General features: G+C 28.0%; 1 protein-coding gene across 2 annotated transcripts in view; it reads right to left on the reverse strand.

Annotated features, from left to right (window-relative positions):
• Positions 1 to 8,750: 8,750 nt before the first annotated feature.
• The window catches only part of LOC123296598, a 49,541-nt gene continuing 31,086 nt past the window's right edge, over positions 8,751 to 27,205 (reverse strand). Inside the window, exons 1-4 of one of the 2 annotated variants that reach the window (XM_044878137.1) lie at positions 26,843 to 27,010; positions 11,143 to 13,680; positions 10,319 to 10,604; positions 8,751 to 10,222 (exon numbers count right to left, since the gene is read on the reverse strand). In XM_044878137.1, the coding sequence (XP_044734072.1) occupies positions 9,957 to 10,222; positions 10,319 to 10,604; positions 11,143 to 13,416 (2,826 nt within the window). In that variant the 5' untranslated portion in view covers positions 13,417 to 13,680; positions 26,843 to 27,010 and the 3' untranslated portion in view covers positions 8,751 to 9,956. Of the gene's footprint in view, positions 10,223 to 10,318; positions 10,605 to 11,142; positions 13,681 to 26,842; positions 27,011 to 27,205 lie in introns of those variants that run through there. The other variant, XM_044878136.1, reaches the window with a different exon arrangement.

The raw sequence follows: 27,205 nt of genomic DNA on the forward strand, positions 1-27,205 counted from the left end.
ATTTTTACAACAATTTTAATATTTCGCCATTTACAATTCACTTAAGAATATAGAAAAATTTTCGCAGCAAACGAATCAAAAACACTGTATAAAACTAGAAATATATTTCGTAAAAAAGTGCGCATTTTTGAAACGATGTAATACCTTTAATTAAACGCACCAAATTAGAAATTTGGATTATAAGAATAAAGAATTTGATTCAAAATATTATTTTGAAGGGAAATAATTTTCCATTTTAGTCACTGATTTCATTAAAAAAATAAATATCGTACAATTTCAATAACTTTTGCAGTCGGTAATAAACAAACAAAATATCGACAACATCTATTCTTTAAAAAACAGTTAACACTTTTTGTGGAGAGGCTCGTTGTACTTTATACAAAATACGGATAGAAATCCTAGCTAATTAAGATTAGTTGATATTCAACGAATGTACTTAAAAAATGTGCCTGCGTAAAAATTTTATTTACACTTATAGAAACTTTAAAGGTGTATTTTCATGCTGGCGCTTGTCGTTGATTTTTATCGTCACATGATCAGTTAATCCCGTGCTGCCATCTGGAAAAAAAACTAAGCATCGTCAAATCGAAAAAAGCTAAACAAATAAGCTATATTTTCTTTTAGACCTCTGTATTTCATTGGATAACAGAGCATATATAATTCTTTTACGTTAACTTTTTTTTATTTGCGCTTCACGAATTATTTTTTGGCACTGATAAACTCACAATTAATAATATTGTTCACCATACATTATGGATATAATTTATTTACCATTACCATGTGTTTTATTAAAAATGAGATTATGGAATTACTTTTAATATGCATATCTCGAGATATCGACTTCCTATATTAATAAACTTTTTTTCCGCTCATTTTTACAATTTGACGCTGTCGCTGGACACACTCTATTTTTTCAGCTAGGTGATTCTAACTGTACAAAAGTATTCTAGCAAAGCGAATCCTAATTTGACGCTAAAAACCATCGTCATCATGAGGTTACATCTTTATTCAAACAAATTGGATAAAAATAATAATATATATAACAGAAATTGGTATTTTTACTTTCTGTGTAAATTTTATTTATTACTAATGATGAACAAATTAAAAATGCCCAAATGTTGATAAAAGGTGTACTTTTTGAATAATTGACAAAAAATTATGTTAAAAGGAAGGCAAATTTAAAAAAATTTAAAATGTCGCCTGATAATCAAATACTTTTATTTTCACCAAAAGCTTAAATTATGACGTTGAAATAACAACATTGAATTTAATTCAAAGAAGCCAATTAATTAAAATAATGTCAATTTAACGTTTAAATAAAATTAAAGTTTATATGTTAATGAAATAAATGTATTAATTACTTTCCTAAATGTATACTTCAAAAGATTCTAACTGAACAAATTAATGGCCTTCAGATTTCGGGGATTAAAACATCATTTTAATTAATCTATAATCGATATAATTAATTAATATTGACTATAATTAAATGTTTAAATTTGGAATTTTACGTGATATCATTATAGCGATATCTGGACATCTAGCAATAAAATTAACAAAATAATTTTTTTTTTATAGACTGAGTTGTTTTTATAATAATATAATAACGAATTAATTTGATACAATTAAAAAAATTTGAATAATTAGAAAATAAATCATTTTTATACATATTTTGTATGTATACATTTAAAAAAAAATTTAATTGGGGGCCGTTCATAAAATACGTTCGCACTCAAGGGAAGGGGAGGGGTTCAGCTGGGTGTGACAATATGTGACAAGGGGGGACAGGGGAACTAAGACAATGTGACGTTCGCGGCTTATCAAAAAATTTTATTGGATAATTTCTGGAGAATCCTAATTTTAGCGTGATGTATTTTATGAACGGCCCCTTGGATGTCTGAATAAAAAAAATAAAAAATTAGTTTCTTAAGATAATAAATATACTGTACAAAAGTATTTTGATACTCCAATTTAATAAATAATTATCTTTAGATTCACCAACTTTGATTACTTGTCAGTTAAAAATTTTCAACAATTCTGCCATCATCACTTTTTAGAGTAACTAACTACAAGTTTTCAGATAAGTTGACAAAACTACGAAAAATTATCTTTTTAGGCTTACCGGCCTACCCGAGGTTGGTGAAATTGGACCTAATTCAGATTCAAAACTTAATTATAATATTTCAGTGTTATTTACTTAATTGTTGAGTGATTATAATAAAAATCTCCATTCCTATATTGTAAAATGAATTTGTTAGTAATATATTATTAACAATAATTAAGTATTTTAAATGCAAAAATGTTTGAAACTTAATTAAAAATAAGTTTGTAATTGTAATTAGTTGTATATTATAAAATTATTATTATTATTATTAATAAAATGGTTTAAATTAAAACTTACAAAAATATTTTATTGAAAACCTCAAAATTGAGGGAGGGTAATAAGATTCCCTCTCGATTCTAGCCCACACCGTCATTAGCGATTGAGGAGCAGTGTATATAAAAGAAAAAGAAGACCGAGTCATCTTTGGTAATACAAAATAAACTCTGCCTGAACACTTTTAAAAATTCACTGTGCGTCTTCCTATAATCGGCACCATCTTAACCCTATCGGGTGCTGGGTTGCGAAAATCAGGCGTAGCGCGGCTTTATTTCTTTTTTTTCACCTTCTTTGTAAATAGCCCTTTGGCCTTTGTGGTATCCTTCTGTGCAAATTTTTTATTTTGTTAAGTCTTCGTCAATTTTTGTGGCACCATCCTCATACAAATTGGTCTTTTTTAGCCTCTTTGTATATAAAGAATAATATGGTCTCCACCTGGTTACACCCCTTGGTAAAGACGGCTCTGTATATAATCGTTTGGATCTGAATAAGCTTGGAAGACATCGGCCAATATTTAATGATGCTCAAGAACGTGAATTGTTGGATTCCCAAAGGAAGTTACCTGTTTAAGGCTTAGGTGTAGAGCAAAACGGTTTTTATTGATGGCATTGTTAATTTTTAAAATAAATAAATACTCGACATTACAAAATACAATGTGTTCAAATCGTCTTTTAATTGAAAATTTAATTAATATCTTATATTATAAAGTAAATTCCACCAAACTTACCCATTTTGAGCTTCCTTCCCCTAGTTTGTGACTTTCCTCCATATTATCTTTATCGGACATTTAGTCCGTTGGTCAGTTCAAAAGACCCACGGCTCCTTGAGAGCCTTCCATCTTATATATCTTCGTTAATATCCTCCAGTGGCCGTAGTATGCTGGTTTCCACAAATTAGTCAGAGCTCATAGACACAACACGAAGTTCTTCATACTTATTAGAATTTACTATTCACCAAGACGTTTCTTGAAGGAATTACACTATTTATTCAAAGTAATACCTTATTCAAGATGGACTCGAAACATTTTATATATAACATTGGTACAAACAGTCGTGTATGTAATTATTATATGTATAAAGTTGATGGTAACATAACCTACAATTACTATGAAAGCCATCAACAAATTATAGTAATTAATGCATATTATTTTTGCCATTTCGACTCGTATTTTAGGTCACGTGATACACAAATGAATAATTACGACTTTTAATTTTAATATAATAAAACAATAATGATTTCTATGACTCAATCACTACTGAAAGTTCCCTATCGTTCTTAATTTATTGCAGAACAATTCAGATGTTTTTATTTCGTTGATTTCCTCTATCAAAACAAAACCGTTTTTAATACCTCTGATATCATCTAAATTTTGTTGGGTTGAACTATCCACCTTCATAACATAGAGATTTCTGATGATTCCACTAAGAGGTCCTGTATGGACGACGATGAAACCTTGACTTCCCGCCAACTCGTCTAAATTGTTTCTGTTATCTTTGATCCGAACTATATCATTTAGAATTGATGGTATAAAGAAATCAAACACATAAATAATTTGATATAATTTTTAAAATTTTTATAATACTTTTTTGTAATTCTAACTCAGAATTAGGAATATTTACAGAGTAGCATATAATTATAATTAATTTTTTGTTTGTAAATCATTTCTTATATTGTTTATATATTTGACTACTCCTACATTTGAAGGCTAGGTATTCAATTAATAATGATTAATTCATTAACAGTCCTAAATTTATATAGTTTTGTTTTAATGCAAACATATTAATTTAATTATGATAATTGATAACCAATTTACATTTTCATTTTATATGCATCAATTTTGCCATTTCAAAATTACAATTTGAAAAAAAGGGGGTCACTATAAACATAAGTTTTAAAATTATAATAATATTTTGACACTTGAATTGTCTGCCATACAAATTTTTTACTACACAATAAATTTTTAAATTGGTGTTTTATTTTATTTATTTATTTAAATTTTTTTTGAAATTATTAAAAATATTTTCTTTTTTACTTGAAATTTATATTTTAATATGTTTTGTTAAGCCTATAATTATAGTATGTAACTCATTCTAAATTCATTATTATCTTGGCCTATTCTTTATCCTCAAAGAAAATCGTTTGGGTATTAAATAACACAATGTAGAAATTTTTAATAATTAAAGAATGGGTTTATATTCTTTCTATACTTACACGAACAAACAAATTGTTGTTTATAATAAAATAAAATTGTTGTGCTTCCTCTAAATTTAAGTTTAATTAAACGAAGAAAAAAATTTATGTCTGATCTTTGAATTTGGAAAAAAGCCAACTTACATTACTGACCTAAGTTGGACAATAATTCATACTTTTAATTGTGTGATAATTTTGCTGTTAAATAGATTCTTTCTGCCAGAAGTATTCAATAAAATACTGTAATTCAAGTCCAAAAGTTTTTCTGTAGCTTTTGGATATGAAATAAGCATTATCATCTGAATTAATTTCTACATCATGTTCCAATTTACATAAACAGGTAAAGAAATTAAAGGATAATTTAAAATTATAAAGAAAAATAAAAATAAAACATACATATTCTATCAGTCTATAATTCCACTTTTACTTTCCCAACCTTATAGAAGGCAGTGTAATAAATAATAAAAAAAGATGAATTCTTAATTAAAAAAAAAAAAGTAATGAAAATTAGCACTGAACAATCCAAAAACAAAATTTTGGTTCTTATTAATTAGAAAATCGAAACTAAGAAATAATTATTGTATTCAATTATTTTTAACTGATTTTGGAAGAAGAATGCCTTGGTAGAGCTTAATAAATTTGTTTACCATATTTTTAAGTAAAAGTAATTTAAAAAATAAAAATAGTAATAATGATCACAGATAAGCTTTCTTTTTAATTATAGAATATGAAAGGTTACACTTTTTTCAATAATTTATTTTATCGATGTGTTGTTAATTTAGAACAATCATATAAATTAAATTTGTTCAATGAAACTTAAAACCAAACCTTTTTATGAAATTCACTTATCCAAATACACTGACTGGTGCATAAAATGAGGAAAGATATTAAATTTAAGGCAGTATGACAGTATCGAAGCATACTACTTTAGTTAAATTTGCAATAAATAATGCCGTAAATGTAACTAAAAAAAGTCTAAGTATAAAATCAATCTTTATTATTTATCTTTATCGATTTTGTGTTTTATAATGTAACATAATTTTTTTTTATGTTTTATCCTTCTTTACCAGTCAGCATAGAGCATTTTTGTTGATTTTTGACATCAATAGGTAAATACAGAACATTCAAGAAAGCACAATCATACATTTTAAAGTAGCAGTTCACTCAATATCGATTAAAATTTGTTTATCTATTTTTATCGAAAGGTAAATTTTAAATTTTTGAAAAGTATGGTTTGAAGAAAGAACGATATTTCAAGAAAGGGCGAAAATTTTCTGTGTAATCTCAAGGAGACAAGATTTTTCGATTTATTTTCCTTGAATAGAACGCTTTTCATCTAATATGAACTATAGACCTTTTTCATGAAAAACAGAAATGCTTTTTGATAATTTTTTATGAAAATATAGGTCGAGTAGAGCCTGTAACTCAAAAATTACGCATTTTTAACAATAAAAACACTATGAAAAACATTGTTAAAAAGTCACAATATTTGAAATATTTTAAAACGATTTTTTTTTTTTGCTCTACCGCACACGTGATCTGTGATGTCAATCCGACAAGCAAAGCAAAATGTGAAAAAGGTCTATTGGTTAGTTTAAATTTAATAAACCACTAGATAAGCCGGCAAAATTTGTGAACTGAACTCTTACATTACATATTTTATACGATCATTTTGTTTCTAATTATCTTTACCATCAAGAATAAAATTTTCGAAAATAGACAATAAAGTTTAAAAAATATTTATCTTTTTTAAAAATTCACTATTAATTCTTTTTAATAATAACTATTTATTTATCTCTAGATTATATAAAGATCAAAAGTTCAAATAAGATTAAGGAAAATGAATTTTTCCAAATAATTCTAAAAGGATTTAAGTTTCATTATTCATAATCAATTTATGAAATAATTTAAATTGAAAAGACTTAAATGTTTAGGGAAAATTTCTTCTGGTATGAACTTGGTATTTTAAAAACTAGCTACGAAAATGTTGTTTTGACCTAGTTTCACTTGTTTATTATATTAATGGTAGTTAACAATATCGTGAACCTGAGATTCAAAGGGTTTAAAAAATACCCCTACTAATACAAATAATATAGTTTTTTTTAAATGTTTACTATTTTTTCTTAAATCTATGACTATTTTTGTATTTTAAACACTCAAAAACAATGTCGCTATATATACGATTGCGCCTAGGTGCATGTATTTTTAATTTTAGTGAATTAATTTAAATATTTAGAAACAGATTTTCTATTCGATTTGAAATATCAAAATTTTTGTAATGATATTTGAGATAGATACTTCACGATATTTTGTCAATTAAAACTGATATATTCAAAATATTTTTGAGATAAAATTGTTAGTTATCACTATTAATCTTGTGTGGTTAAATATATTTTACTAATCAATATTGCCAACATAAAAGTTATACGTCGATTATTATAAATTTTCTAAGAATTTTTTAGAGTTAATTTCTAAAGATATCGTCACTACCATGGAGGTTAGAGAGAAGGGGAACGATCGCTATGCGCTAAAGCATTAGCACGTCTGTCCCTGAAAATTTGTATAATTTATAGTTCATTTTTCAGCCACCAGCCGCGCTGTCGTCGGTAAGTAGTATCTGCGAAGTTAGCTGTTTATGAGTACAATTTGATGAAGTTAGTACCATTCAAATTTATAAAGTAGTATAGATAAATTTATAAAGTAGAATAGATAATTTATAATTTATTCATTAGTAAATAATAAAAATAATTAATAATAATTTCATTATTTGCTTATTTTTCCTTTGAATGATATTATACACACGTATATTAAACGTTGATAGATCATTTGAAATTAGCGCACAACAGCCCGCTTTTAATGAGACAACTTAGCGATCCCAGCGCCTCACTTATTTTGTCCATATTTTGGGGACAATATTTTCTATAGCGATCGTTCTCCTTCTTTATAACCTCCATGGTTACTACGTATATTGACATCAAAAAAAGCAAATTAAATTTTTGGAAATCACTTCTAAATCAAGTAAAGAGTAGTATTCAATTTTTTTTAAGATGTTCGCTTTATAAATTTTTTGAAATAAATTTTAGCTTTTTACGGGATAAGTACTATGTTTATTTACTATGTTTATATAGAAAATCGTTATCGGACACAAGCAGTAGAAGGAATTTGAAGTAGAACGTAGAATGATCCCGCAACACGAAGGAGAATGCACAATGAACTGTTTATCCATCGATAAAGCGAGCGTTTAGATAGTGCTTAGCCTGCATTCGTGAACAAGTCTATGAGCATTTGGCGTGGTTGTCTATCGTCTTCTTGAGCATATATATCGCTTTTGAAAAATAAATATAATATCTTTTTATATGCCGTTTCAAAGGTTTCAAAGTGGAATTTTCATTATAAACTGTTTAATTTCCTACCAGTATATAAGTTACAACTTTTTTTCGCTCAAATAAAATCCGTTTTCCTACAAACTCCTATCTATAAAAAACAATATTGCATTAATGTGTAGCTAGTATTAGCGCCGTTTTATATAAAAATAAAAATATTCTCACAACTTGGAGTAGCTTTATGTATGAAGGCAAGTGTTTGAGAAGGAATAAGTTCAACCCGTTAGACAGTTCTTCAAATTCCTGCCTTAATAATCCATGTATGGTCCAGAAGACAATAAAATAAATCAGAATACGTTGTGGTGAATTATTCTGCTCATGAGCGTTTAAATTTTGATTCTAACGAAGATGCTGAATATTAATTACTATTTATTTTGTATGGAAGTTTTGTAATTTTTGATATTCTTAAGTTAAAATTTGTCAAAATACGGTTGAAATATCTTCAAATGGATGTATCCAGCATTCAAAATATATACATCCATTTTATAATAATTTTATTGACTTTTATTTTAAACATTATAAAAATTTGATTAAACATTTTTGTTTAAATTCGATTTTTCTAGCAATCTACTTAATATTTTGTTGTAAAAATTAAGCTATATCTAAAAAATTTCTTTTTATAATCGTATAGTATTTTGTTTTACATGTGAATCAAAAGAAAATGGTGATTAAAACCAAATAAAATTAATTTATCATATCTAAGGCACTGGATGAAAATATTGATTATTAAGTCTGAAATTTAAAAAAATAAACTAACTAAGAATATTCTTCTGTGAAAATTATATGGAAAATATTCTTTTCTGTATCCATAATTACTATACGATAATAAAAGTAATTTTTTAAAATTATGTCACTGTCTAGTATTTTGAATAAGGTAGTTACATTATAAAATCTTAGTTAATTATAAATTACAGATTTAAAAATGATTGCATATGTCAATCCACTTGATGATTGAGTAGGCGAGTTTAAAGGAAGTCAATACAAAAACGTAGTTTTCCAATTTTCTCGAAATCTCTTATTTTGAATTTGTTAGCTACGACTTTGAACGCCTCAGAACGGTTGCGTAAAGAGATTCTCTCACGCATGTTTTACAGGATATAGAATAAAAATTTTTAAAAAAACTCAAAATATAAAGAAAAAAAATGATTAACAGGCGTGAGAGTTTTTCTTATCACTCCAGTAATGTTGGTTAAAGGAATTCGCAATAAGGATAGCTTCGTTATACTTCGGCTATCTCCGTATATTAAAGTTAACCTCTTTCGAACTGAATTATTTTGTAGAAGACAAAAAACATAAATATATATTCTATAAATTATAACTTTAAATAAACAATTCAGTAAATTATGGTAATTATCTGTATATCGTATAATTGAACTAAAATTTTAATGGTATTCCAATATTCTTAATATTCTTGTGGCACGTACAGAAAAATACAATAAAATTGAACCAGTGAGTCAAAGTTTTACTATACGCATTATATGTATATTCGATCCACTAATTGGATTGGTTTGATTACCTTAAATACGAAAGTGGAACTTTAAAGGGCTTGAATTGACAGCAACTAATATAAAATTTTTCTAATTTGCTCTCACTTTTACCCGTTTACTTTTGTATTTATGCCTAACAATGCCACACATATTCTTAAATCCACCTTAAATCTGGTAGGTATTTGTCAAATTACCTAGAGTTATTGGTCTTTTTCAGCAAAAAATGAGGGCATTCGCTTTATTCGTAAAGTACTATTTGCTACTGAAAAAACCCACGATGACTGCGACTGGTTCGATTACATTAATCTGTTTGAATTATTAAACTGTTTTATGAAATTTTATATTAAATTCGATTTATAATTTTTATTGTATATAAACAATCGCTGTTTCAAATCAAGAATTTTATGTGTTATGTTTTCATTACAAATATTCATTTGAAAATTGAATTGTAACTTTGCTAATCTGCTAATATGATAGAGAAGACGTTAGATAAATGTAAAGTTGAAAATGGAAATATTTTTAAACATCATGTACGGGACTGTTTTCTTTATCACCTTTGTTTCCAGTAATACAGCTAGCTAAAATTTTATGAAATTTAGGTTCATTTTGTTCAACATCTTGATTATCAACGCTTAATGAGCTGCTAGCTTGCCGTTGTAGCCTTTGGAAATATTTATAACGTTTTGTGGCTGGCAAAATAACTAATAAACATCCAGAAATTGCAATAAATATTCCAGCGAGATAGAAGGATAAGTCATATGTTCCTGTTATATCGCACACCAAACCTAGAAATAAAAAATTTATTGTAAACTAGAAATTTATTTTTAAAACGGATATTTATTTCGAGTTTGAAGGTTAGCAATAAATTATTAAATAATTACCTGCTATTGGTGGTCCAACTAAATTTGCAATTCCTTGAATAAGTAATAGTAACCCATAAGCATTCGTAAATCGTTCAATTTTAATTAATTCTACTAAAATAATGCTGGTTAACGAATAATTGGCAGCAATAAAGAATCCAAAAGCTCCACTTATAGCACATAATAAAACATACGAATTCATTAAAAATGGTATAGTGGCAGTTACCGCACCACAAGCTAACATACAAACAGCATAGATAATACCAGCATTGGCCCATTCTTGATCACCAGCCCAACCCAATAATATCTAAAAATAGAAAATTTTAAATGTATTAATAAATATATATTGATTTTAACATTTTCTCTTTAGTCTAGTGTTTGACAGATTTCCGTTCCGTATTCGTACGGAAAAACTGATTGATGAGAATACGGAAAAAACGAATATTCGTTGTATCGGGTGTTTTTTTTAAGTTGATATTTGCTTGAAACAAGAAAAATAAGTTTTATCGATAAAAATGCTTCAAGCAAAAAATGTTAGTTGTATAGAAAGTTGTTTTTGATAAAAAAGTAATATCTTTTGTTTTAAACATTTTTATCGATAAAACCCAATTATCCAATTATTTTTGAAAATCTTTAAAACCAAGAAGTTAATAAAGATTAATGTTTTTAATCAAGAACTCAAAATATTGATTCATCAAACAATCACACAACTGCAAAATAATTTCAATTCCTTGATTACTGTACAGATTTCACATGAAGTGATTGTGCCAGAAATAATACTCAAATTAAATGTCAAATACTAGATTATTCTATTTTTAAATTCGAATGATTAATTAATATCTTACCTCGCCCACCATATTCACAATTCCAATCATAGAAATCAGCATGGAAGCATCAGTGTTACTATAACCCATTTTTATTGCATTGTCTGTTAAATACATATATGGTACATCATACCATGTGTATAGTAAAAAATTTGAAAGCGTAAAAAGTAAAAACCGTGGATCAGCAAAATATGAAAAATCTAACATTTCCACAAGTAAATACCAGAATTCCCATAATGCCGTCGACCATTCCGACTTTTCTTTTGCAATGGTAGTCATTGAATTTCTGTAGATATTTGGACAAGATGATGCACGTAATCGATACCTATTAATATTTAGCATAGCACCTCTATAAGTTAAAGAATGTCGATGCATTCGTAAATCTTTTAAATACGCTGGCGGTATTTTTCGATTAACGGACATTGTACGACGGTGGCTAGTAACTCCCTCAGTTTGATTCCGTTTCAACCACCAAATGTAGGGAGCTTCAGGATTAGTAGCTTTATCTGGATTTGTAGGTGATGTAACTGTAGAATCGGCAACCAAAGGTGAAGGAACTGGAATAAATCGACCGGCTAATGGTGTTTGACTTTGAGCCATTTCATGTAATCTTCCAGAATCACTAAAACTTCGCGAATGAATTAAAAGACTCGGATAATTCTGGAGTAATACATTATAAACATTTTTATGTGTAGATAAGAGTTCTAATACTTCAATTGGCACTCTTTCACCACGATTTACAAATGTTGGTAAATTTACTAATGAACTAAATAATCGAGCTTCATCCGGAGATGTTGGTTCTGGAAATTCAGGCGGTAATGATTGAGGTTCACCAGTTAGTGGTTGTAACATTGATGCCGTATTTGTACTGTTACTAACGGAAAATGAATCAGCACTAGAACCTTCTCGTAGTCTTCGTTTTCGATCACGACTCCGTTGTTTACGCTTTTTCGTTTTTTCTTTATGTTGGCTTGTAGACCATGGTAAATCTCGCATTAAAGCTCCACATACGGCTAAATTTAAAAATATACCACCGAGTATGAGTGTTGTTCCTCGCCAACCATACTCGCGTATTAAATATTCTGTTAGAGGTGCAAAAATGAATGTACCGATTCCACTACCACAAACAGAGAGGCCGGTTGCAAATGAGCGTTTTTTATCGAAATAATATGCAACTATCACTACAGCTGCTACGTAACAAAGACTTAAACCAAAACCGGATATAACTCCAAATGTCAAAAATAATACTTCTAAATTATCGGTAAACGAACTTATAACAAATCCTGTACAGGCTAGTACAGATCCCACTATACTCACTTTTCGGCAACCATAACGGTCTGTTAAAAAACTGGCGATTGGACCCGATAGTAAAGGCATTGCCATAAAAAATGACCCAATCCATGCTGTTTTAGATTTTCCTTCGCCAAAATAATTTAAAAATTCAACAAAAATAACACCAAAACTGAAGGTAAATCCATCAGCAATCAAATTGACCATAAATGATGCAGCAACAATAACCCATCCCCAACCGCCGTCTGGTGCACGAGCTTCTGTTAATCCTATAGAGCTAGCATCATCACTGGAACTAGAGCTAGAACTACTTGAACTACTGGAAGTCGATATCGTGGGACTATCACAGTGATCTTTTATAGGTGCTGTGCTTACAGATCCATTCGTACCATTATGAAATTGTACATGTAATACTGGCTTATCAGTGTCTATTGACTCCGATTTAACGATTCCACCTCGTTTTATGGAATTAAAGGTATGCGTACTATCGCTTTTAGGTGCTTTAAATGATTTGTTGGTGGGTTCAGTGATTGAAGCGCTAAAAACATGGCCACTCTTTTTTGGAGTTCCATACAACAATGAATCAGTTTCTTCATTGCCATATCTATCGCCAGTACTCTTTTTACTTGGCGAGTCGCGAGTCGGTGAATTCACTTTCGATTTAATTGGTGACTGATGTGACTGATCATAAACGACATGATTAATTTCATCACTAACCAAGAGTTTGCAACTTTCATCAATTGCAGGTGATACAATACTCTCTAAATCACCTTGATTTATTAAATTATCACTAGAATTGATTATAAATTCACTATCACTTTTCGATGATACTTTTTCACTATTTTTTAATTCACTATTTGTTTCACACTCATCGTGTGTTAAACATGAACCATTTATTAATTGCGGCGGTTTAACCGCGTTACTATTTACTTTTAACGATGAATCTATAATGTTTGTATTAGTAACATCGGTTATTTTAAATTCCTGGTCATTCTGAGTGGCCATTCCTGTAAATCACGTGTAAATTGTTTTCGCAAAAGCGTTAATTTAATAATTGTTGTAGCTGGCATACGTGGTTCACGATTATTTCGTGGTCTTGGACAACTACTCCGTGGTATTCTTGCGTTTGACGACTTATTGTATTTTTCTGATAAAAGTGCGATATTAATTTGGCGTAGAGGCCGACGGCAACGACGGCGATAAACAGAGGATTGGTTTAGCGGGGCAGCCATGCGGTGATTCATGCACCAACCAAGGAGGTTGCAAATTCTGAAACAAAAAAGAAATCGTGTTAGCATTTTTTGTTTTTTATTAAATTAAATTGTTAATGTTATTATTCTTTTAATGAGTTTATGTGATAGATAGATAAGTTACTAAAAATAATGATTTAAAGTGTAATTAGTAGCTCTAAAACGATGTCTGTTTAAAAAAAATCGAAAATTGGTTGTACTTTTCATTAAGTTTTAAATAAGTTTAAATGATTACTTCATGAAATCAATATTAGTTTTTATTGGTAAGCCTATATCATTATTTCCTTAATTAAATTGTCTTCCTCTTGATAACAATTTCGATTGGTTGACAGGTCGGAGGAGTCACCTATATTGAGTTACATCTTCATACGCTGCGAAAGCTATCATAGGCGTGTTTATTTATATACATATAAAATACTTTGCCCTAAATGACTGATTGATTGACGGATCAAGGCACAGCCTAAACCGCTGATCGTAGAGTCGTGAAACTTGGAGTGTCTTTGTATGAAGTAGGTATCTCATAAGAAACGATTTTCATTATCCGCCCACTACTAAACCGATTTTAAAAATTATTTCACCTATAGAATGCTACATTGTCAGCAAGAGATATGGGCTGTATTTTATTTTAAAAAAATTAGGATACGCCACCAAAAAATTAAAACTCATTAAATGGTGAATAAAAGGAGAATTAAGTGACGTTAAAGGACGAGAAGGCTATAACGCGGTAGTATTTGTTTTTAAAGTTGAAACTGCTCAGCGACGTGAGCGGGTAACTGCTAGTCAATCAATAATTTAAAAAAATAAAAATAAAAAATATGTCTTATTTGGTTATCAGTTGGGTGAAGGTCGATCTTATACTGTCTCCCGTACTATTAAGAATGCTCAGAAATCTAATATTAATATCTTCGCGTTCGCGAGATAATCGAGGAGAAAGAATCCGAACGAACATTCGCACATACGTACACACACACACACACAGACATGACATTGAAAAGGTTTTATTCGGATATTGCGGCCTTGCAACCGCGGAAATATGTAAAACTGGAGATTTTAAAAATCGGCCCCATTACATTAACTTCCTCTGATAAGTTAATAAAATTGAAAATTCAAACTTGAACCCAGTTATGTCTAGTTTAAGAATTCTAAGAATGTTAATGGTTATTAATATCATATTAAAGGTAAAAAATAAACCTCTACGAGAAAAATCCGGCAGTTCATTAGTTTAACCTCATCCCGTTAAATTTTACAATCCAATTTACTAAATTGAAAATATAAATAAATTGTTCATGTCTAAAAGCTATAAATAATTGGCCTGAATATTAACATATTTCTGTAACGAAATATATTTGCATGAATGGAAAGATCTTTTAAATATTTAAACACATTTCCCGTACATTCACTACCGTTAGAAACGAAGTCGTTTTTTATTATTGAATCAATAATTCTACACATACACGCGAATACACCATATGGTAATACAATAAGTACTACTTACTAGTTTATGAGATTATTGTACATGTGGAAAAACCCGAGAAAATAGCTAATTGTAAGGTAATTCAATTTTCTTGTAATCGATAATATTTGCTTTATTTCTTTGAAATATAATATGCATATCGGGTGAATTAAAAGTAACGGGACGGTCCAATAACTTTACAAAGCATTGCTTTGAAAAATGTTTCTAATAAAAGTTTTAAGGAACCCTCATTTTTTATCGACGTGGATAAAAGAAATTAAAAAAACTTTAGCCGAAGTCAGAAATCAATTGGGAACAAATGGACATTCAATTAGGTGAGCCATTTTTTCATTAAGTAGGGTCATATTGAACTAATTTTCCGAGCGGAAAATATCCATCAGTTCTGTTACTTTACAGGTAGGTAACATCATGCAATCGATTTCTGTCGTAATTATTCGACGATGAAAAATGGCGGCTATCAGTTGAATTTTGAAGTTGAACTTCATGAGACCACCTTCCATGGTCATTTCAAGGTCACACTTTGATACTCACTATACCAAAATCAACTTACAATTGTATTACTAGGCTCGAAAACGTGCTTTGACGTTGGCCTCTGTCTGTTGATTTAAGCATAAATAGATTTTTTTTACTCTTGAAACTTTTTTTAAAAAATGTTTGTCTGGAAAGTATTTGAATCGGCTCGCTACTTTTAAGACACAGTGTATATATTTATGATAAGATGGTGCATCATTAGTTTCGTTGCTGAATATTTTATGAATGTGTGATGGAATTGCTTTCATACGTACGAAGATCTGAAAGCTACACTAACTTTAAACAAACTTTATAAAATAATATAATGTGAAAATATTATACTTGAGTAGCTTAATTAAACTTAGCAAATTGTCAAATTTTCTTAGATGATGCAAATGAAACTTTAACTGTGACAAAGATTCAAAAAATCTCGTACAGGAACGAATGAAAACATAGTTTAAAAACAAATAAAAGAATTTAAAAAATCAAAAAAACCCGACTGCATAAAAAATGAATTTTAATAAAAAACTGAGAAGACAACAAGTAAAAACAAACAATTGACTGAGTTAATTGTTGAAACGCCCTGTATAGAAAGTGTTGAATATCAGCAGTGCTTGCATTATTTTTTTATAAATTAGAAGAGTTTAAAAAATCAACACAATTATGGCGCCTTTCAGCGGCCATTTATTTGGTTTTCGAAAATATTCGGTTATTTTCTAACTATTTTTTTCGTTTTTCGAGAATGGTTCGGTTTTGCACCCAAGAAATATCCATCCCTATTGAGCCATCCTTTCTTTGACGATCTCTCCGACCTGAAGCCGATTGGCGTCAAAGTATTCCTGCTGCTCTTAAACAGCTCCAAATGGTTCTTGGAGTAGTGACCGAAGATGGGCCATCCCCTTTTCGGTTTCACAACGAACCCTATAGTCTAAGTGTATCCCACCCCAGGGCAGCCACTCTAAGCCTAACCTGCTACATTTGGTACCTCTAGCGCTGGTTTGGTTTAGCATCGAACAAATATCCATCCCTATTGACCATAATGACTTCTAACTTCGTAGTATCACATCTAAATATCCTAGTAGAGTTCGTACAAAACGAAGTGGCACCGAGCAAGAGAGAGTGTAGATACGAGTGCACATACATATACATCATACACTCTCTCTTGCTCGGTGCCACTTCGTTTTGTACGAACTCTACTAGATAGATATATTTATCACGGTGATATTTCTTTTTTACAGACATAAAGTGAAAAATGTTTGTGATTATCTACAAGGGAAAGATAAATATTGTAACCTTTTTTGTTCCAGCAAACAGTACGAACATATTTTATAAACAACCTCTAACGTCAATGAACGTTCTTTTAAATAAAATCGTATGTTGTTATATTGAATAAAATAATTATTACCGTAAAATTATTAGTCCTTGCTTTTTCATACATATTTGAATCAAACGTATAAATGAATTGAATAAATATATCTCTCATACATTTATTATTAATATTAACAAATAAAATAATATTCAATTAAAGTACAAAAGATCCATTATTAAGTTGGAAAAAAACGTAACCTTACGATAATTTAAGTCTTCTTCACTTAACTTAAATAATACAAACAAATATAGAAGCAACCTACATATTTATTTTTTAAAAGAACAAATTAAATAATTTTTATCAATTATTAAATTGATAAGACATTTTACCAATTACTGGATTAATGTTATTTGTTTTGACATAAAAATAAATTTGTTCTGATCGAATATTCAACAAAAATTATTATATCAGAGAATCAGAGTGTAAACGATGTTGACAAAATAAAATGGTGACCTTTGAAGTGAATTCTGTTTTCGTTGTATGTATGTCGGTGAGTCGGTGATATACATACATGTATGGAAGGTAGAGGTAAAAGGAGGACCTTGTAAAATAGGGATCAAAGTAAAAATGTGTCCAGCTGAAAACATCAAATAACAGTTCTAAAATTGATCAGAATGGCGCTTGTGTTCAAAAGGTGTTTGATGTGAACTTCTTTATTCTTCTCCAACTACTTGTTTAGATCTTTCTTTTAAAACTTACACTTTTGCTACAGCAGCGCACATCCTTATTTGCTGCTTTTCGATGGAGACTTTTTGATACACTAAAATGGTCTTTCTTATCTCTACCCTCCACAGTGCTTAAATCACTTAATCTATTTCAACATATGACCCCATCATTGAGTTTTTTTACTTGCCCAAAAGACAAAAAGCTAACTTTTTAATAAATGAAAGCAATATGCCCCCCATGATGCTCGATAAATTGAGCTTAAGAAAAATTTTAAGCAAATGTATCGTGTTTCGTATCAAATGAAATTATGACGACTGTAATTAACTAAATCGTTGTTATCTTAAAAGGTCACTGTAAATTTCAATGCAGTTGAAATGGCGACCATATGCAGTTGAGGAATTTAGAAGAAAATATAGACTCGGGAAAAATAAACCGAAAAAAATTTTGGTAATAGTGTCTCACTTTTAAACACAAGTGTAAGAACTTCAGAACCTCATCAACTCCTCTATAGTAGACTAACTAAAAATCATAGTGAATTGCTTTAAATAAAAAAAAACACTCACTAATTAAAATTATTAGTTAATTTTTGTTGCTCAAAAAAGATTTTTAAAATTTATTCAATCTAAATATTTTATTCTAAATAATTTGAATCATCAATTTCTTATATTGTACAATAAATGAAATAAAATATAAATTTTAATGGCCGCTAATTAACAATCAACTAATGATGACGTATGTAAAACAATTTTATATGTATAATCATCGATTTAATTAATCATTTATTGAATTGGATGCTGCTATGTGTCAATGATATCTGACCTATTTTGCAAGTTTTGTTCCATATGAGTAAATTGAAGAATTATTGTTTTAATATTCTGTTATCTGATCTTATTATATATTTCTTATTAAAAGATGCTCTTTTTTGAAATAAGATTTTTGTCTTTTCAAGCTTTTGAAAATATGAAATCTGGAAAGTTGACAACTCCAAAAGGCACATCTTTATACTAAACCAACCTACATATCGATTTTAATAAACCAACTAACTGAATTCGGATAAGCTGTACAGATGTTCAAACCCATAAAAACCGCCAAAAAACAAAATTTCGGTTTAAAAAAAGGAAAGGGCGCTCGGAAGTTGATTACCCCAAAAGGCACATTCTAGAAACTATCTCAACCAAAATGCCTTTATTAATTTGCACTGAAGTTTCAAAATCATAAAAACATCGGAAAAAGTGGTTCTTTTCTATGGAATCCACCCCCAAATTGATGAAAAGACTCGGGAAGCAAATATGGCACAGAGCATTTAGATGTATAATCAAGTAGGCATCTTTAGTCTTTTTATTCAATGAAAAATCAGATGAGTGCTTAAAGTATGGTTTGCATTTTTTTATTCGTGGCGCTGACATCTTAGCATTAAAATCGAATATTGAGAACACACAAAATTTCAATCATTACACATCTACGTATGACTGGCAGACGTAGACTTTTAGTCGTAAATATCTCGTGTTTGTTTATAATTAAAATAATATTATAAAAAGTCAAATACTTTTTAAAAATAAACTTAATAAATTAATTTGATGACTATCTGTTAGAGAAGCTGCCAAGAGTATACAAAATGAACTACTGTGTAATACCTGTCTCATTGACGTATTCTTTCAAGCATATTTTAGTAGCTACTATGTATACATTATTTTATTTTAAGATAAGTAAGTTCGGCGATGATTAATTCTCACTGGAAATTTTTGTAATGGATAAAGAGAGCATTATATTTGTTAGAATCGACATTTATTTATATTTATTTTTTAAAATCAAACACGCTTTATTTATTTATTCCTTTCGTAAACTCAATAGATTTGAATATTTTGAATTTTAACTATTTTTTATATAAATCTGTGGTTGGCATCACGTAGCTTCCTTGTAGTAAACTTGTAAGTACTGGGCATGTTCCACATTAATTCATGCATTATCAAACTCATTTTTATTTGCAAGTGACATGTTTCAAATTATGCATGCATTGTCAAAGCCAGTTTGACAATGCATGAATAATTTGAAAAATGTCACGTGAAAACAATTTTGTATTAAAAAAAATAAAATAAATGTTTAAAAAACTAAATAAATAAAAAGATAAACTTAAATGTTTTTTAAATTCAAGATTTTTAATAATAAGAAGATTTAAGGTATTTTTACTTTAAAAATTTTGTGTCAGAACTTCTGTCATTTTTTTGGAAGGATTGAAATTTTTATTTAACTCATGTCTGAATATAAAATGTGATGATTTAAAGAGATTGACCAATCATTCTGAGACACTCTGTACATTATACTAAATAATCGAATATGAAATAAATTTATAAAATATTTTCTAATAATATTCAAAAATGATAAATATTGTCTGCGATAATATACAAAAAATTTCGGTTTATTTTTGAACTCGCAATAAACTTGAAAATCTGCCAAATAAATGTGTTGACATATATTTTAAATTTTCCTAATAGCATTGATGGAAATTTTTTTTGGAAGATGTTTAAAAAAAACATGATTATGTTTCTTTTTTTTTTTTTTAAAGATTACATTTCACTGATAATGAGTATATAACTTTTTAAGTAGGTAATAATAATATCTAAGTAATATTAATTAAACGCACGTACTTCCGTACTTAATAATCTTTTTAATTAAACTCTTAAATTAATCGTAATCTATAAATTACTGATAACAGTAATCGAATTAATAATATGGTAATTTAGATTGAGAATTTTTTTAGCAAATTATTCAAATTTTTTTACATTTATAAGTTTTTGTAATCGCGTCATATAGATTTGCCAATCAAAAAATTTGAATCAAACTAATCCGTTAAGATATTGAGAGTTATGGAAGGAAAACCGAAAATAAGACTTTTTTCGCTCATGCTGAATTTAAGAGCTCGGGTTTCCTATAGACGAGTCAGCCAGAAGTTCTACGATTTTTTTTTTGAAAGAGCTCTGTTTTCAAATGATTATGATACCGTCATATTCAAGCTTTGAAAATGAATTTGAAAAAACGCAGCAGAAATTTGTCGGACACTATATCTGGACTATGTTTCTGTCTGACTGTCTATGGCATCGTAGCACCTAAACAGATGAACCAATTTTGATTTTTTTTTGTTTCTTTTGTGAAGTAATTTAATGGAGTGTTCTTAGCAATATTTCAAGTGCGTGCTTAGGGTTCAGTATTACAAAAAATTTTTCGGGGGCTTTTTAAATTTTGTGAATTTTTTTAATCAATTAGTATGAGTAACTAGAGTTTCTTAATTTGTAAATTTAAATTATTAAGGTGTGTGTAAAAACTAATATAAATAATTTATTTAAAAAAAAACCGCCATCTATGTTCAGTAATCAGACGTTACCAATGGTCAGAATCACATAGTTCATAGTTAATTGTACAGCTTTAATTATTATTTCGTATGTTTTGTTTTTTCGATTGAAAAGTTTCAGTCCTAGGTTACGGTGTTATATCTGAAGTTATATTCATAGGATGTTGCTGACGTAAAACCATAAGGCTTTATCCTATCAAATATTATTGATTATACATATTATCGTCTAACGCGCCTATAGAAGTTTTCACTTTAAAAATTACAAAAAATTTAATAGGAGCCTTGAAAAGAGTAGGCAGGTTCCTTTTAGCATCGGAGATGTACCAGTTATCTGATAAAATGATTTTTTTGTTATCACCAATTTTTCTTATCATTTGAAACTCAACTAATAGTTCTTTGTGTGGAATTTTTAGTTGATAAGAACAAAGTAGGTACAATAAAAAAACTTCATGAATAGTTTTGACAAATTACTGATGAATTGATCTTTTAATCTTTGCTTAATGATAATTTTTTTTAAGTGTTTATTTTTTGACAAATATTAGTCAATATATATATTTATTACAAATATATTGATTGTTTTAAAAATATCTAAAAAATTTGACCAACTTATTTTATCGGATGTAAATAATATTTGTTGAAAATTGATTTCAATTCAATTAAAGTTTATCATTTTAATTGTATTTCAAATATGATGCGATAAGGGAAATTAATCTATTTAAGGGGACTTGTTTTATTAATACATTTCACACGAGCAAATATCAAAATTTTTGTTAATCAGACTAATGTTATACATTAAAATGAATTTTTTTTTCTTTGTCAAAAGGTCACGTAATGTATCATGGTGTATTTTTGAGATAAGATAATTACGTAGCTTTCTGGACAATCATTCATTTAATGTATGAGTGTTTGATAATAACTTATAAATAGTCACTTATTAGACAATAGTTAACAAATAATTCAATTCGACATACTTTATTATACGGTTACTACCTAAATATTATTTCATATTTTTACGCAAATAGCTGAAGTGTATTATCTATACTTCATTATTTTCTAGAAGTTTTTAGTAATGAAATACGCAATGTAATTAGTGTTTTAGAACAAAAAAAATGATAAAAAATGTATTGAGTATATTAGAACTTTCCATAATATCATTAAATACAACTAAACACTGAAAAAAATTCTTAATATCAACCGTTATGAAGTTGTCTCAACCTCATCGCGTGTTCAAAAATGACGAATGGGACCACGAATGTGATACAACTACCGTACGGCTTTGAGTAGTGAAGTTGACACAAACGCATGAGTTGTTTGTTTGAACGTAATATACTGTTAAACAAATTTTTGTTGTTTTGAAATGCAACATTGTTTTAAACTATCTTTTTTGATTCCTTCTATCACTCACAAATATTATAACAAAATATTGATGTGATTGTCTCAATTACATGAGCAAGTAAAATAAAAAGTTTATACCTGCTAATAGGTTTATTAAAAAAAATTAGATTTTTTGAAATCGGATTTGAAACAGCGACATTTGGACTACTATATGACAAAAAATGGTATATATTAAAAAAATGATGAATAAGTTTATTTCAAACTTTCTGTAAGTTAGTAACAACAATATGCATGTAGTTGGCTCAATCACATGTAGATATGCGATCATCATAACCAAATCCTCTATTTAAAGCAAGCACAAAGAAATTTTCTTTTAATTCATCGGTTCGCTTTATTTACACGATTATATATTCCAACTAAGTACAATTTTATTTTCCATCAATAAAATACATGACTTTAAAACTAAAATCAATCTCTTTCATAGAAGTAATGATTTTGTTCATTTAACTCCAGTGATTTTGTATCAATGAATTCATATTTTAAATTAAATCCCATTATATTGTAAATACAAATATTTAGCTGTACTTCCAATCGTTAGGCAATTGTTTGAAAGTATTTTTACTTTATTTCAATATGAAACGGTCAACTTCGGGATGAGGTTGTCATTATTTTAATTTTTTTTCAGTGTACATTATATTCTGGTGGCTTATGTATAGAATGTTGTTTACGATTCTATCCACAATTCTTCGAAACCGAAGCAGCTCTATAAAAGTAACCAATAATAGTATGACAGTGCATTCATAGTAATTAGAAGAATAAATAACGAAAAAAATATACATTTTAATAAGAAATATTTGCATATCCCATGTTCTATTTTTTTCCATAAAAATAAATTATTACGAGATGAGATTTTTGCTGATATTACAACTTTTTAATTATAATTTAAATTATGATGCAAGATGCAATATTGTAAAAATTATCTATTTACGGAAGTCGTGTGATTGATGCAATTCATAAATTTATATTATGAAATAGTTTAAAAGTCGTTTTGTAAATAAGATATTTTACATACAAGTTAGTACATTATATTTATAATGCATTCCGATATAAAATTAATTTTCAAATCTCTTCGCAAAGTAATTATTGTTGATAGCTGTTTTATGGGTCAATTAATGCTGGTAAATTATTTGTAATTACATACTTGAAAAACTTAAAAAAATCTATTTTTGGATTTTGGGCCTCCGACACACATTGGAAATCGAAATAAAACAGTTAAATTAGTACTATATTCTATCTTTTAAACAAGTTTTTAATTTTAAATAATGCAAATAAATTACACAGCTGCGTTTATATTTGTGATATTATTTCGATAACTTGTAAACAAATAACTGTGAAATTGACATTTAAAAAGTTTTTGTCTGTATACTAATTTTAATATTAAAGTAAAATTTAATAAATAATAAGGTTTAAAATAAAAGATTGCAATTGAAAAATATAATATACAGTGTGATCATTTCAAAAGTATCCACTCTCAGTAACTCTGACCTGATATGAAAAATGGTACCTAGAAAAGTTTAGGTTTCATTCCTTCAACCCCACCCAACCCAACTTTGAAATTTCAATTGGCACTTCCTACTGTTGATACCTTATTTGAAAGGGCATAAAATTCCCTTTTAACCGTGATAAAAAAATGAAATCGATCGATCGGTTCATAAAATAGACTACTACTTTCAAATGACGTAAAGCAAGGTATTGGGTGCCATCACGTGTTTTCACTTAAATTCGTGTGTATTTAAATATCAAAATTATTTTTATCAAATTATGATACATATTCATTCTTTTAATAAAAATTATGTATGAAATTTTTTAGTTTTAAATATTAATTTGACAGCCCTTTGCTTACGAAATAGTTATGCGATTTTATTAAAGAAATTATTGTGAGTTATGACTTATTGTTTTTTTATTCCAAAATAAAAATAGTTGAAAAAGTATAAACACGTTTTTTCAATAAGTAAGCTATTTAGTTAAAAACTAAAGCCATCAAATATCCAAAACTTCAGTTGGATGTATTATTTATATAAAAATTTCACCTTATCTAAATAAATTCAAAAATGTTATTGTTATTTTTGTTTATTTTCATTTAAGAAATGTTTTCTTAATTTTATGCAATTTTAAATTTCAAGATTAGTTTAAACATTAGAAAAACGTTAGTTAGAATGAGCAAAATAATCAATATAAAATAAATATTTTGTATCTTAGGATAGTGTTTCTCATAGAACTAATAAATAAAACGTAAGATGCTGTTGTAAATATAATATAAATAACAAATTAAAATATTATTGTTTTTATAATATAATATAAAATAGTTACATAAAATATTATGCGATAAAAATTATGTAAATAAACCATAGTTTCATTTTATTTATTATCGAAAAGTATCGAATATCTTATTTCATCTAAAAAATAATGAGCCCGTGAATATACGTGAATATTTTTATACCATGTATAAATAATTGAAATATATCAAGGTATATTAAGTTTAGATCTAAAATAGTACCCTAATTAGTCCATTTCCAGTTGTCCACCCGTCTGTCTGTCTATCATCATGATAACTCAAATACAAAAAGAGAGATATCAAGCTGAAATTTGTATAGCGTGCTAAGGACATAAAAAGTGACGTCGAGTTCGTAAATGAACAACATAAATATCCTTATAAAAAATAAACAACTTTTGTTTGAAACATTTCTTCGTAAACATCACTATTTACCCGTGAAGACACAAATTAGGTTAGAACAAATATAGTATATATACATGTATTGTAATGTATCAAGTATACATGTTTTGTATATATGTATTTGTTTGTTTACTATATCCACCGAATAAGTGAGAAAAAAGATACTCTTATTTCTTTGTGTGTAAGAGTGTTTATCTTTCGTTACCTACATGACGTATAAAAACAAACTATTGCATAATCAATACTGTCTATACATGGTATTTCAACAGTTAACTCAGTCAATTGTTTCTTTTCATTTGTTTAAAATAATATGAAAATAAATAATTAAAAAGATCATCATTGATTTGAATAGTTTAATTCCAAGAAAAGTTTTTTCTCTGGTTTTTATCACGTTTCCCAAGATTCAATATACTCAAGTCAAAAGTTATAAATCAAATGAAGTTTCATAAAAGCTTATATAAAAGAAAACAAAATATAAAAAATTTTGGTAATTAATAATTTCTTATAATTAATAATTAAATAATTTTATAGAAATAAGAAAACATATAACTAGAAATAATAATACTAAACAATCTTATCGCTGGTGGGTGGCGATTCTTCACGTATTTTAACACGTATTATGTTTAGTATTTTTTAAGTTAAAGTTAAACAAGTGAAAACAAACAATTGACTGAGTTAACTGTTGAAATACCATGTATAGTCAGTGTTGATTTCTTTATCACATAACACATACAAACATGTGACACATACATAACTGATAATCAAGTTTAGTACATATTATAAAATTTCCGCCTAATTGGCGCCCTCACGGGTAAACAGTGATGTTTACGAAAAAATGTTTCAAACAAAAGTTGTTTAATTTTTGATAAGGAACATTTTTTACATTTAAACTTTTGTTCTATCTCTAACGGTTTACAAGATGGGTCCTACGAACCCAAGACCCAATTGACCTATGATGCTCATTTACGAACTTGACCTCACTTTTTACGTCCTGAGTACGCTGTAAAAATTCAGCTCGATATATGTGTCCACAGACGGACGGACAGCCGGAAATGGACTAATTAGGTGAATTTATGAACACCTATGACAAATTTTTTTTTTATTTATTTTAATTATTTTTAAGATTTACAAACTTGGGACTAAACTTAATATACTATGTATATTTCATATATACATGGTATAATGAGTGGCGTTAGGTCTAATAAATAGCAAATTAATAATTATTCGAAAATCCATGTATGATGTGATCTAAAGTTATAAAATTTTTGATAAACAAGCTTATTGTATTTATAAATACACGTTAATTAACAAAAATTCAATTAACAATCTGATTAAAACATTCACAAAAACATGGAGTCAGTGTAATTATTATAAACTCAGAAATAAACAACAACCAAGTTGAATAACCTTTTACAAACATATATTATTTAAGTAATATTAGAAATTATTTCACACTTTTATAATAAAAACACATCATCATACATTTTGAACAAATGGCCGTTATCAGTTTGGTTATTGACCGATAAAAAACAATTCCAAATACAAATAATATATAATTGTAAAAAAATTGTTTATTTCAATTAGCACAGATAAAAAATTAATGGTTAAAGATTCAATTTAAAATAAAAAAATTATATAAAATTTACTCATGATTTTTCCAAAAATTAAATAAAAATATTTGTATGTTTTTTAACACCTAATATTTTGTGCGCACAAATTAAAATTAATAACTAAAAATAAATATTACCGTTGATAGCAACATTATGAAAAAAAATCAAATACAAAATCGTTGCCAAATTATATGAATAACGAAAACGATTGACGTAGTTTGTCTGAGAAACAGGTGCGTGTTAAGAAATTTTTGAAGCACTAAAATGTTTTTAATTAACTGCACTAAATATCATCTATGCACAAATATAATTGTTTTTACATAAAATAGATACATTTTTACACTAAAAATCACAACTTTAGTTAATACTGTTTTGAAAATACATTATTTTGTATTATTATTTTTTAAATTGTTATGGTCTGGCCTGTTTATGAGCCTCAACTAACAAATTAAAGTTCTCTTTGTAAAGAATAATGTGATTCTTTTTGTATTAATGATCAT

The sequence above is a fragment of the Chrysoperla carnea genome, chromosome 3 (genome assembly GCF_905475395.1).
Source record: "Chrysoperla carnea chromosome 3, inChrCarn1.1, whole genome shotgun sequence".
Classification (NCBI taxonomy): domain Eukaryota; kingdom Metazoa; phylum Arthropoda; class Insecta; order Neuroptera; family Chrysopidae; genus Chrysoperla; species Chrysoperla carnea.